A 15,003-nucleotide genomic window follows, 5' to 3' on the forward strand; every position below is an offset into this window, starting at 1 on the left:
TCAGTTCAATTTTAAACCCCATCCACACCCCAGCAGCTTAAGAACACAGTATATTAACAGTAAGCTTACCTGTGCTCAGCTTTTCTTCTCTTGTTATACTGTAATGACCATATTTCTTACAACTACAAAAGCAATGGTTCATTATCTAATACATATAACAGTCAAAGAAAAGGCTCCCCATGTTTAAAATACTTGACTACCCACTACTGCTTTACTATATATAACATGCAGATTGTCATTATATCATGAAATGTTTCTTTTTTTTGTACAAATACTAATAACAAAAACTGTTTTACTTACAGCTACATTTTACCATTTTAGTGTCCTTCTAAACATTAATGACAAAGTGGGGCATATGTTTTACAGTTTACCCACAAGTGTAACAATCTCAGCAAAAGTCCAGTCTTTTTCAGCCACTTTTTCTTGCAAAGCCATATTTCATAAATGTGATTTATGCTTTTTAGCCTTCCACATAGTCACTAATTTTAGAGTGGCTGGTCTTCATCCTGTTTATCTCCATCTCCCAACATCAGACTGTGGTTCAATTGCAATATATTCCTGATTCTTTTAGCCAACTCCTGAGCTTTGTTTCAGTCTATTAAGCATCTCCCCTTTGGAACACTGGAAAAGGTTTTATTGGCAAAGCTTCTCTATGAACTTTATCAGCAGAGGAATGAGAAAGAGAGTCCCCTTCGGCTTGTTGTCTCACTTTTTGTTTGATAGCCTTTCTTCCTCCATAGCCTGCCTGTTCTACATAAAAAAGTCTTTGATCCAACAGGTAAAAATACTCAGCTTGTATCTCACACCTCACTCTCAACATTCCCTAATTGCTGGGCTAAATTTGCTTCTCTTCTGCCTGGTGTACAGTGAATGATAATTTTCCAGAAACACTCTGCTGTCTCCAGTTTTTAATACTTTTCCCTTCTGAAACAGTTCTGTTAGGATCAACTCTTTCTGCTGGTATGAGCACATCTTTCTTGGCTGCTTTCTCATGGTCAGATTTGGAGAATACACTCGATGTGCCTTTTCAATTAACATATTCTGCTGTGGAACACCAGTCCATCTGCTTATTTGTGCTTACATAAAGCTAATACAGTCTGCCCCTTCTAGTTTCCCTGTTACATAATAAAATCTCAGGTTTTCTCTGCATGCTCTGACTGTACTATTTTTTCAAACAGCTGTTCTTGAGAAGCTTTATACTTGGCCAGCTTTTTCATTTCATCCTCTGATTTTTGAAGTTTTATCAGTTCATCTTAACAACCAGTCAAAGCTTCTTCCATTTTTTTCTAACCTTTTATCTGAGTTGATGTATTTATTTAATTCCTCATTTATTTACTTTAATCACCTCTGAGCTCATTTGATTTATTTTTTCATCTCAGTTACTGGACACCATCTCTTGAACTAAAGTTGAAGCTTGAACTACTTTTTGCTTAACAGCTGCAGAATTCTTCCAAGAAAGTGTTTTCTTTTCACATTTTCTGGCTGATTTTCTTTTGCATTCTCTAAATTTATTTTTTATGGCATCCAGGCAGTGTACTTATTAGCCAGTAATTGAATTGCATCCAAAAAACTGTTTCAATGGCACTCATGTTTCTTAGTTTCTGAGAGAAGTTTCTCCCACAGTTCTTTATCATTGCCGTTACTGTCTTGACAATATGTAAACTTCATTACTCCACATGTGCAAAATACAGCACTCAAACAGATGAGGTGTTATATGAATGATTTTAAAGAAATATAAATAAATGGAAACAGCAGAGCACAGCCATTCACTTTTTCCTGCACAGCTTAAACATAATAGCATATTCTCTTGTTTTTTTTTTTTAATACAAATATTAAAATACCTAAAATGCAAGTAAGACATCTTTTAAATACTGCAACATGTATGTAAGATCTCTTAAAATCTGTTGTTGTTGTTGTACTCCACCAAGAAAAAATCAGCTGATGATCCTGAAGGAAGGTTTGTCCCAAACAAATAACTGGTGCCAGAACTATGGACTAAAACTAAATGCCAAAGAATGCATTACATTGTCATTTGGGATCGTATTCTTTAGGAAGTCATCTAAACTGGGGAAGTACCACATTGAGACTATACCCTTAAGTGCTGACCCAGCTGTTTGGGATTTGGGAATTTATGTGGACAGTGACCTAACTTTTGACCAACATGTGCCCACTGTTATAAAAAAGTCTTTCTATATTCAGCAGTTTATTAAGAACTACATCACTGTTCACATTTATTCAGCCCTCATTAGACCAATTACAGAGTATAAACCCCCCTTAGAATGCATCTGTCCAGACACATGCAACAACTGGAACACTCACAAAGATACTTTACTAAAAAGATACAAGGCCTAAACAATACGTTCTACATGGACCAACTCAAAGCCCTGTCACTATACTCGGCATTCTATGGACTACTAAGTAGTGACCTGTGTCTGGCATACACAGCATCCTCCACCCCAGTATTGACCTAGTGAACATCAGTAAATCAAATGGCATCAGAAATACTTGATCTAGGGATCTAAACCTCTTCTGCAACAATAAACAGAATGGCTTACACTTAACACCTACTGCCACAGGATTACATGCTCTGTGTAATGTCCACCAACAATTCACACACATACACACCCAGCTGACTGCAGAGAGAATAGAACCACTATGCACAAACTACAGAACACTGTACTTAACGCAAAGCTCCACGGCACAAGTCTAAAAATGCATAACCATTGCACAGAGATAGCCCATACAGGTATGCAAGGGGATATATTTACACACAGGCACACAGACACACAGACACACACACACACACACACACACACACACACACACACACACACACACGTTGGATGAAGTGAGATTAGAGCCCCTACCTATCTAGTAGTACACACTATAATCTTGCAGTATTTATTGCATGTGCCATGGAGTTTTTTTGGCTTTGTATAACTTTGTCGATTACATTACTGTCCCAGTGACACTACACCCTCAACTCACACATCTGCAAACCTCATAACCACTGTTTTATCCAGATTTAACTCAAACTTATCCGCTGCTGCCCATTTCCAAAAATAAAGAACCCCCTGCATCTTAGTGTGATTCCCATCATTAACAACACAAGTTTTTAATCTGATATCGTCAGCATACTTTATGCATCAAGCATGCCTCATGATCTCTCTTATCACGCAGAAAACCTGAAAATGTCAGTTGCAATACTGAACTGGGAAGGACTTCCCTCTTCATATAAATCCAGGGTCCTTCCTTATATCTTTCTTCTATCAAGGCACAAACAATGAAGCTAGTACTGGGAGACAACACTGCCATAAAACCCAGTTCCAATCACTTTTAACACCTAGTGCTAAAGGCCACATACTCTCATGGACCTCTGTTCTTCCCTAATTGTCTACCTAATCAATCTGTACAGAAGTTGTACTTTTTCACAGCTCCTATTGGTTTTCCATTATTAATTAATATATTTTTATTTCATTTTACTTATTTGTTAACTGGGTAAGCCCAACTGACACAAGTGTACCACTTCAGGATTATCAGGAACACTGTCTGATAAAGTAACTTGCTAAAAGTCACAAAGCAGACAATGGAGATGGCAAGAATTGAACCCTGCACACACAGCTACAAGAAGTTAACAGCTCAGAGCTTTAATCCTTGGCACAAGCTCTTACATTTGATGATATATCCCATATAGCCTATGCATAATGTATTCTACTTTATTTATTAGGGAATTAGTCTGCTTATGGATGCCTGTATCAGTTCTTCTGCTATGTCTGCTCTAACAGTACTTGGAACGCCGTATCTTCCACTTCTGGGTTAAGACTTCTGCTACTTGATCTACACATAAATCTTCATTCATATCTCTCATATTCAGTCAAGAAATTCCTTCCTCATTTCAACCCAATTAGCTTAATGCCATGTGTACATTTTGTTCCCTGATCTCTCAATGCATAATCTCTGGTGAGGCACCATTTTTGAGTTTTAGCTAATATTTCATTTCTATTATTACATGACCAAACCTCGACAATCATGACAAACATTCATGCCATAAACAACCATGCACATAAAAGTACTGGGTACCCAAATGCACTTCAGAATATTCTCATGATCACACAGATTGCTACTAGGTGCACAAATAAACAACACACAATGAAGATGCCTAAGGAATATGGTATACAGAAACACACACAGACACACAGATCCACACACACACACACACACACACACACACACACACACACACACACACACACACACACACACACTGTATATGAAGATATGTTGCTTAAATTACTAGGTGCACAGTAGGGTAGTGTGCATGTGTTTGTGTGTCCCTTTAAGTATGATAGTGTGGTGTGAGGTCAGTGCTTGTTAAGTGAATTTGCCACATGAACAACAGTGTGAGTCTGAGCGTTTATGCCACAATGTGTCCTTTAAATAAGTTAAGCATACAGCAAGGTGATCAACGCCTCACTAAGTATAACGCAGCAGTTCAGACTTGTCAAGTAAATGTGTTAAGAGCACACAAGGCTAGGTAGCATTCCTTTACAAGCTCTTATCTTTGCACACAATAATGCCCTCATTGAATCATCTGAGAATAAAATGCTCAGACTCATACACCTACTTAACAAGCATAAGCATCACTGCACTGCACTTGGGTCTAACTTATTTCCTCGAAAGACGTCTCCACCGAATCCCTATTCATCGACACAACTACATTGAATGGTGATTCAACGAATGATCAGTACATCAAAGTTTTTCACTGGGAAAGTAAGTAGGTGGCCAGCATTGTGAATTAGCCCTTTTCCTCACTGTAGTGCGATCTCGCAGTTGGTATATATAGGTAGGAGGGGTGTGGTGGGTGAAGTCCCCCACCTTTGTGAGTGTAAAATTATGTAATTCATATTATGGTCGCTGTGGTGACCAAAGAGTTTCTTTCCCTAGGAAAGTAGTTCATTGACTGTAGCCTTTACTGAATGGCTGTTCGATGGGTAGTGATTGATGAACAGCCATTTGATGGAGACATCTTTCGAGGAAATAATACAGACACATGCACTCACCTCATACTGGTTGCCTGTTACAGTTAGACATACTTTATGACCCAATTCAGTCATCTACTAAATATTAAAATGATGGTTACTGTCCATCACTTACTCCTCAGCAAGCTGCAGTTTAGAAACCAATGCTTTACTCTTAAAAAACAATGGTATTCAGTTAGACAGGCCCCTATTCACACTTATTTCTCCAAAACAGTTCTAGCTGTTTGGAACAACTTCTCAGCATATATTAGGAATACAGACCAATTACTGGCTTTCAAAAATGCTCAGTGATTGCCTGTTCAAAAAAAAATAAATGTAAGTGCTACAGAGACAAGGGCTAGCGTAAAGGCACATTAGTCCTTAGGTTCCACTGAAGTGGTGGTTACATTCCAAAACGTGCAGGTTTAATCTGATACTACTTCAGGACAACAGAACAACAAGAGTGATGCAAATATAATTACTTTCCTTTTTTTTTTGTACAGCCACGTGACATTCACTTGCATTACACTGTAGTAACATTGTACAGTGACATGAGCTGTGTTTGTGCAATACGTTTATATACAATTCTGTATTTATAATGAACTTTAAATCTTCTGTGTTGTATATTTAAGCATTACTAACATACATATTTCTCTACACATTATTTAATGTTTACTCACTGTCACCACATGGCTGTGTATTAGGTTCAAAGGTAGGTACTATGCTATCTGCCCGAAGGCATATATAAGCCTAGCCGGAATGTATTGCCTTTCGATGCCCCCTTAGATTAGTTCCCTGTGCCTCTGTCCAGCAGAGCCATTGAAGTGATCTCTTGAAGAGTGTTAGCAAGGAGCTCTACCTAATGTAGACTGGAATCTTGTTCAAGAGCATGGCAAGTCGCTGGGACTGGAATTTATCCCTCCAGCATGTCCTATTTATTGTTGTGGTGAGGTTTAGAGCCCTAGACCATGTGGCTCGAGGGGATATGGTTTTCTTTAGGTGGAGCATGTCTATCAATTCTGGGTTGGACATGGCCTTGTATATCAGGCAGAGATCACCTCTGAGTAGGCGGTATGCAACCGAGTACAGCTGGAGTTTCTTAAGTCAAGATGCATAGGGCATCTGTTTTAGACCAGTGATCCTCTTGATGAGGTACTTCCATGATCTTTCCAGCTGTTGCAGGTGTGTTCTAAGGTACATTCCAAATGGGGCATTGTACTCTATGATGGGTCTGAAGAGTGATGCGTAGAGGGGCACAATTACCTCTTTTGATCTGGATGCAAATCCTTTTGTGATTAGGTGGGCCACACAGAAGGATTTACCACTTTGGCAATGTGATTTTCAAAGGAGAGATTACTATCTACTTCGGTCCCCAGATCCCTTATTATGTCTTCTGTATTTAGGGGGCTACCACCTATGTGGTAGTCTGTGGGTACTTTGTTATTTCCAAATGGGATGACTATGCACTTTTTGGCATTTAGGTTGAGGCCATGGTTTTGACACCATGTATCTGTCTCAGTGAGACCATTTTGGAGGATGTCTGTGTCAGCCGGGAGTCAATTACAGCCCCTAGTTTGCAGTTGTCTGTGAACTTGGTCAGCCATAGTCCTCATGTGCTTGCCTGTACCTCTGAAAAGTATATGCTGAACAGGAGGGGTCCTAGGACTGAGCCCTGGGGAATGCCACTTGTAACCGGTTTAGAGTCAGACCTAACTCCCGCAACTCTTATCATGTGGGTTCTGTCCGTGAGCCAGTTGGCAATCCATCTCATGATGTAGGGGGTTTATGTTCAGGCTGGTGAGCTTGTCTATAATACCAGAATGGGGAATGGTGTCAAAGGCCTTTGCGACATCTAGGTAGGCTGTGTGGCCCACCTTTTCCTCATCTATAGCCTTGGTAACTGTCTCAAAGAAGTCCACCAGGTTTAGGAGGCATGATCTGCCCTTAACAAAGCCGAACTGGGTAGGGCCCAGTGTTTGGAGGTTTCCAATGTCTCTGTTAATGAGATCCATGATGATGCACTCCATAGCTTTGCAGACCAAGCTAGTCAGGCTTATAGGGCGATAGTTCCCAGGGTCTGTTGTGGCTCCACCTTTGTGGAGTAGAATAACCGTTGCTGTGTGCCACTCTATGGGCACATAGCCTGTGGAGAGGCTGAGTTTGAACAGTGTGTTTAGGTGAGGGGTTAGTTCATCTTTGAGCTTGTGTAGGATGCAGCCTGGGACACCGTCCAGTCCCATTGATGCTGTGTTTTTGGCTTTGGAGAGGGTTGTTTTAACCTGAGTGTCTGTGATTTCAGGGCACTACATTCTTCTGGTATGGTTATGGGCCCTTTTGGGGGTGAGAAGAGATGAAGTTTGCACTTAACCTATCTGCCAGGATGCTGCTGGTTTCAGTTTGTTTGGTATATTTTGTGCCATTCTGCGATAACTCCGGGCATATCTGAGAATTGCCACTTAGATTCTTGACATAGCTAAAGAACGCCTTGTGGTTATCTTTGGAGTCCTTGGCAATTTTTCTTTCGAAGCTAGCCTTGAATGATTTTATGAGGGATCGTAGTTTCTTGCTGATACTGATAAAGGATGTCTTCCCTTCTTGGGATTTTACTCTTTTCTGTACTAGTTTCCTCCTTCTATTGTGTAGCTTGTTTATGGCAGGGGTCCATCAGACTGGTTTCCTTTTCTTGGAGGAGTGAGTCTTGGTTTTGCTTGGGATAGCATGATCCATGCATTCTTGTAGGTGCCCATAGAGTGCATTAGTAAAGGATTTTGCAGCTTGGGCAGCGTTATCCTTTAGCATGGGAACTTTGAAACTTTCCATCTCGGTCTTAAGTAAAGTGAAGTTTGCTTTTGAAAAGTTTTTCACGGTGGTTTCTTGGACCAGGGGTGGGGGTGGAATGTGGACATCCAGAGTGATTAGTATATGGTCAGATCTAACCAGTGAGGGTTTGACCTCCGGTGTGGAACACCGGTCGCCCATGTTGGTGATGACCAGGTTCAATATGTTGTCACCTCTGGTAGGGGTGTTGACCAGATGATCCAGGGCATTTGAGTTTATAAATTCTAGGAAATGTTGGGCAAGGGAGTTAGTACTTGAATAGTTCTCCCAGTTAATATTTGGGTAGTTGAAATCACCCAATATCAGGGTGTTTGGTAGGACTTTTATGTTTCCCAGTGTTTCCAGAAATGCGGAATGGGGGTCCTGGGACATGGTGGGTGATTTATAGCAAGCTACAATTTGAACTGCAGTTTTGCCCGTTGTTAGTTGCACGTGGATAATCTCTGTAGCATTGTGCTGTGCCACTAACCTGGAGGTGTGGGTATCCTTGACGAATATGGATACACCCTCACCTTTTGTATTTCGGTACAGGTTTTGTGGCCGAAATGTATGGTATGAGTTGTAGCGTGGTAGTGCTGGGGTGCTCTCTAGAGCATTAAACCAGGTTTCTGTTACTGCACATATATTGATTTTCTCCATGCTGAGGAGTGCCTCAAGTGCGTGCATTTTGAGGTTTAGACTTCTGGCATTGAGTGGCATTACCCTCAGTTTTTTATTACTTGTGCTATTTACGGGGGTGGGTTTGTCTTTTGAACCTTGCCTAAAAAAGGCACTATGAGGGTGGCAAAAGCCTTGGCCAGTATTCAAAACCCTAATGGTGACAGGTGCATGCCATCTCTAGTGTAGCAGTGTGGCTTGTCGAGCATGTCATCCCAGGCTGATAAACACTGGATCCCCTTTGAATGACACCAGAAACTTAGCCAATTGTTGAAATTGATAAATTTTTCTTTATACTGTGGTATCATTCTTCGTGAGGGTAGGATGCTACTCAGGATCAGGGTCATACCGGCCTGGGCTATGTGATCAGAGAGCTCTTCCATGTCTCTTTTCATGTAGTCCAGAGAGGTATGGCTCAGGTCATTCACACTAACATGGACAATGACAGAGTCATATTTGTACTTGTTCTAGAGTGACCTGAGTGCTTGTGTTATATGGCGGATCCTGGCGCCCAACAGGCAACTAACAGTGACCTTCTCCTTGTTCAGCCTAGTCAGTGGGACATCAGTGTGCCTGACTATAGAGTCACCTATTACTAGTGTGTTGGGTATGTTGTTTTGCCTTAAGGGCTGTGATTGCGTGGCACACTGGTTTTGTGAAGTTTGTGTTTCATGGTTTGTGTTGGGGGGTGGAGGTTGCTTGGATGTCTGCTTTGGAGGTCTCTGTTGCTTTTGCAGATTTTTATTTAGAGCCTCCGAGTATGTTTTCGTGTATTTATGTGTATTTTATGGTGCTGGTTTCACAGGTCTATGTGAGACTGGTGGTGTGATGCAAGTAATTCCCTTCTCCTCTTGACTGTCTGGTCCAGTCTTGGGTTGAGAGAGCTTATCCTCCAGTGTGGCTGTATAACTGCATCTCTCGCATGTATTAGTGTTTGGTTGTAGGAGGAGAGGGTTGTCTGTGCAGTTGTAACATTGCCTCAAAATGCCCAGATTCACCAGTTGGGCTGGAGAGTACATCTGAAACTGCCATTTGGACATGCCTGGATAGGTACAGTGAATTGTTTTACTGATTGGCTGGTAAGGTCAAATAGAGAGCCTTGTCCTTCTCTACAATACAGGGGGGTCTAGTGCTAAGGTTTATTAGTGCTTGATATGAGTTTTGAGCAAGTGCCGGGCTGAGAAGTGAATGGTTTGAGTGCTTAAGTTGAAAGTTTGTCTAGTTCCAAGGGAAAAACTGAAGAGCAGACTTTGTGGAGCTGGGAACAGTTATACCCCAGCCAACCAGTGCTGCCCGGCATGCAAAACTGCGCTAATGCTCAGTTGCAGCAAATGTATAACTGCATTGCTGTGTAGTTAGACACCGTTTTACAATAAATTACAGCAAGTCTATTGTAATTGTTGTTAGAGCAGCCTTAGCTTGGCAGCCAGCAGTATGTAATCACACCTTACCAGCCAATCAGTAAAACAGTTCACTGTACCTATCCAAGGCATTGTCACATACCTTAACGGTACTATTGCTTTTCTTCTTTGTATTCCTAAGTCCACTTCTTAGTTGTTATTGTCTTTGCCATTCTGGCCTGACTCAAGGCTAAAAAAGGGTCCCTGGACCATTTCATTTACCCAATTAGCAAAATAAAAATAAAATAAAAATACAGCTCAGCCCAGTTACAGCACAAGTTGTGGTTGTCTTCATTGTGCCATGATAGTGCAGCTCCAACATAGAAGGCATCCAGTTTTGACAATGCTGCCTCGCAGTCATCTCTGTGCTGCCAAGCTAATGCTGCTATAACATCAATTACAAAAGACTTGCTGTCATTTATTGTAAAATGGTGTCTAACTACACAGCAATGCACTTGCTGTGCAATGTGTATATCTTTGCTGCAGCTAAGCATTTGCCTTTGCATTGCAGTAATACCTTTATTAATGCTACGCTAGTGTACTGGCTTCACAGCCATACAAAGTACACCCTTGTTACCCTACATTTCATCTTGTTCCCTGTACCTTCAATGGAATGAAACACACAAGCTTTGGCTCAACAAAACCCACACAGTTTGTTTTATTTATTTGCAGGGGCAAGCCCTTTGTAGCCCCTGATCCCTTAGTAAGTAACTCCACGTTACACAGCCATGCAGGAAAGCTCACACAAAAGGAGACACCGCAGACACGCAAACAGAAACTGCAAAGGCAATGATTCCACACAGGGACTTCAGCACGTGGGAAATGAACTGAAGCACCTGGGAAATAAACTGGGCAGTGTTTGTGTACAGAGTCAAATCACAGTTTAAACCCCTCCCATTTTACATCTGAGCAAATGAAAAGCAGCTCATTGTGAATATGGCAGCAAACTGCATTCGCTGAACACGAAAACAAATTTAACAACAGTGTACAGCAAATTACTGCACGTACAACTGTTCGGGACTTTATCAACTATAGCTAACTGATCTAAGTCACAACTAATTAAAAAACAAACATTATACAATGAAACAATGTCTTCGCAGGGGAGACCCACTGCTCCAGCATTTAAGGGGGATGTGCTCTCTACAGCTCTGTATCTCTGTATATACTAACGCTGCCATCACAGAACATTTTAAACAAGTAGAATTCTCTTCATGCAAGTAACAACAAATGCACAAAAGTACTTGTACAAAACATGAAGATAATGTTTTTGCAGGATGGTGCAAGCCCTCCTTCACCCCTCACTCGGGGAAGTCTGTCCCCTCCCCACATGAGAAGTTCTAACCCCACAGTTCCCTGCATATCTAATCACACTAACTCAATGCTTCTACAACAGGGTACAAGGGAAAATTCCTAATCCCTGCTTTACTAACACAGGTTTCACTTAGCAGTGATCCAAACAATTGAGACGTGAGATCACTACTGCAATAATCTGTATCACCAGACCATTGACCACTGCAATACAAATCACTCCTCTTACACACAAATTTCTTTCGAATGCCAATTAATGTTGCATCAAGAAGACACTAGCTTGCTCAAACTGCACTGTATCATTTCTTCTTAATAATTCAACTATCATCATTCAGTTCTATCAAATCAGCATGCTTTATGCAACAGCATTGTTTTCTGACAATTTCTTACCTTTGACAGTGAGATGAAATATCTGACGCTTAACTGTACCATTAAACTTGACCTTGACTTTGTATGCACCGCTGTCTGTCAGCTGCAGCTTATTAATCTGTAGTGTGCCATCTGCTGCGTTCAGGTTCAACCTTGATTCATTCTTTTCTGTTTTGTAACTCACAGAACCATTTTTTCCAAGTAGTGCGATTGTCACTTCTGGTGAGCATTTCCCAAATATCCATTTAATCTCATCAAACGGCTCATTTGAACTTGACAAACGTAGTTGAATTGACTCTTCCTCTCTACCAGTCACATTTTTTGTGGAACTTTCTGCAATGTTCAAACATGAAATAAAAAAAAAGTTGACATAGGATACATTAACTATTCCTCAGTCTCAATTTATTATACATAATCCTTTAGTTTACAAGCTGACACAATTTCTTTTTCTTTTTTGCTTGTTAGTTTGTTTTAGGAAAGGGTATATCATAGAATGGGTTAAGGAAATTGAATTACAAATGTCGTGATGAATCTGTTTCATTAGTTTCCCACTTACATAATTACATGATCGTCCGATGTTATACAAACTCCTTATATACTCACACTGCCCATGAAAACTGACTAGTGTACCTTAAAAAAGGCCCTTTTAATCAGGATTTTTCAAATTATTGAGTTGGGGATAATTGTTAACAGTTTTAAGAATATGAGTGCCAAGACCAAACCTTTCGGGGGGGGGGGGTCCTGCAATAGCAGATGATCATACAACAAAAAAACAGATGCCAGTCCAATCAGGATCCTCACAAAGGAATTTTTTTTTTTAACAGAATCTTATGAAGATAGAGCCCAAAGATCTAAGCCTTCGGTCATAGCACTGTCTACTAGGCAGACAGATGATAAAAGTAATATATTTATTTCATCACCCATAAAAAGGACACCAAAAAGCTTTTTTTTTTAGAGGGTGGGCTGTTTCCCCTGCTCAACACTGTTAAGTCTGGGGTCACTGACCCCACACAGTTCGGCTTCGTCAAGGGCAGATCATGTCTTCTGAACCTGGTGGACTTCTTTGAGACAGTTACTCAGGCTAGAGATAAGGGAAAGGAGGTACAAACGGCTTACATTGCTAAAGCATTTGACACCATTCCCCATTTGGGTATTATTGATAAACTCACCAACCTGGGCATAAACCCTTACGTCACAAGATGGATCGCAAACTGGCTCTCAGACAGATCCCACAAAGTAAGAGTAGCGGGATCTATGTCCGAATCCAGGCCAGTAACGAGCGGTGTGCCTCAGGGCTCTGTCCTGGGGCCCCTCCTGTTTGGCATATACTTCTCAGAAGTACAGGCAAGCACTGATGGGCTGTGGCTGACCAAGTTTGCGGATGACTGCAAACTGGGTGCTATAACAGAGTCTCCGGCCGACATGGATATCTTCCAGAAGGGCATTAACGAGACTGATTCATGGTGTCAAAGCCATGGTCTCAAGCTAAATGCTAAAAAATGTGTAGTAATCCCCTTTGAAAAAAACAGAGTACCCGCAAACTACCACATAGGAGGCAACCCCCTGAAATCTGAAGTAGTAATAAGGGATCTAGGGACCCAAGTAGATAGTCAGCTTTCCTTTGATAACCATGTTGCCAAGGTGGTTAGAAAATCCTTCTATGTGACCCATCTGATCACGAAAGAGCTCGCATCAAGATCTAAGGATGTAGTGGTGCCCCTCTACTCTTCCCTCATCAGACCCATTATTGAGTACAATGCACCAATTGGAATGTACCTGGCTAGGCATCTCCAGCAGCTGGAGAGACCACAGAGGTACCTCACTAAGAGGATTACTGGCCTCAAACAGTTGCCCTATGCAGCAAGATTGAAAAAACTAAGGCTTTTTTCTGTTGCAAACCGCCTTCTCAGAGGCGATCTCTGTCTAACATACTGAGCCATGTCCAACCCAGAACTGTTGAACATGCTCCATCTTAGCAAAACCAAATCCACTTGAGCTACATGATCTAGGGATATAAACCTCAGCACAACAATGAATAGAACATGCTGGTGAGATAGATTCCCTTCGCAAAGACTTCCCTTGCTATGGAACAAGGTCCCGATCTACATAAGACAGAGCCCCTCACTATCACTCTTCAAGAGGATCCTTGATGAGTGGATGGGTAACAGAAAGTTCACACCAGGGATCACACCAACAGCTCTACTAGATAGGGGCCAAGGGTACTAGCTGCTAGTACAAGGGTCTAGGGAACTAACCAAAGGGGTGGTGAATACTGTACAATGTGGCTGGGCTAATATATGCCTTCGGGCAGATAGCCCAGTATCTACCTATGAACCTATGAACTGCACATTTAGAGTAAATAGCAATGCCTCTTATACCAACCCTATCCTCTGACTGAATTTCTGTATCCTGCTGTCAGCCTCATTACATCTTCCAGTTTTCTTGTAAGTTAGACTGATTTAACTTATCACTGCAACTCTGTTGTGACTAAGTGGGCAGTAATACTCTTGTATAGGTAGTTAGGTGTACAGCAGACAGTGCGAGGAATCACTGGGGCTGCCTGTTGTGAATAAGTGGACAGTAATACTCTTGTATAGGTAGTTAGGTGTACAACAGACAGTGCGAGGAATCACTGTGGCTGCCTGTTGTGAATAAGTGGACAGTAATACTCTTGTATAGGTAGTTAGGTGTACAGCAGACAGTGCGAGGAATCACTGTGGCTGCCTGTTGTGAATAAGTGGATAGTAATACTCTTGTACAGTTAGTTAGGTGTACAGCAGACAGTGTAAGGAATCACTGGAACTGCCTGTTGTGAATAAGTGGACAGTAATACTCTTGTATAGGTAGTTAGGTGTACAGCAGACAGTGTAAGGAATCACTGTGGCTGCCTGTTGTGAATAAGTAGATAGTAATACTCTTGTATAGGTAGTTAGCTGTACAGCAGACAGTGTAAGGAATCACTGTGGCTGCCTGTTGTGAATAAGTGGATAGTAATACTCTTGGATAGTTAGTTAGGTGTACAGCAGACAGTGTAAGGAATCACTGGAACTGCCTGTTGTGACTAAGTGGACAGTAATATTCTTGGAAAGGTAGTAAGGTGTATAGCAGACAGTGCGAGGAATCACTGTGGCTGCCTGTTGTGAATAAGTGGACAGTAATACTCTTGTATAGGTAGTTAGGTGTACAGCAGACAGTGCGAGGAATCACTGTGGCTGCCTGTTGTGAATAAGTGGATAGTAATACTCTTGGATAGTTAGGTGTACAGCAGACAGTGTAAGGAATCACTGGAACTGCCTGTTGTGACTAAGTGGACAGTAATATTCTTGGAAAGGTAGTAAGGTGTATAGCAGACAGTGCGAGGAATCACTGTGGCTGCCTGTTGTGAATAAGTGGACAGTAATACTCTTGTATAG

The 15,003-nt window shown here is 41.4% G+C and overlaps 1 protein-coding gene across 1 annotated transcript in view; it reads right to left on the bottom strand.

Moving 5' to 3' along the window:
* The window catches only part of LOC122791275, an 802,728-nt gene that overhangs the window by 528,932 nt on the left and 258,793 nt on the right, over positions 1 to 15,003 (bottom strand). The window contains exon 4 of the mRNA XM_044058947.1: positions 11,612 to 11,923. Within this exon, the coding sequence (XP_043914882.1) occupies positions 11,612 to 11,923 (312 nt within the window). The remainder of the gene's footprint in view (positions 1 to 11,611; positions 11,924 to 15,003) is intronic.

This window comes from Protopterus annectens, chromosome 17.part0 (genome assembly GCF_019279795.1).
Source record: "Protopterus annectens isolate FY-2018-M chromosome 17.part0, PAN1.0, whole genome shotgun sequence".
In the NCBI taxonomy this organism is placed as follows: Eukaryota; Metazoa; Chordata; order Ceratodontiformes; family Protopteridae; genus Protopterus; species Protopterus annectens.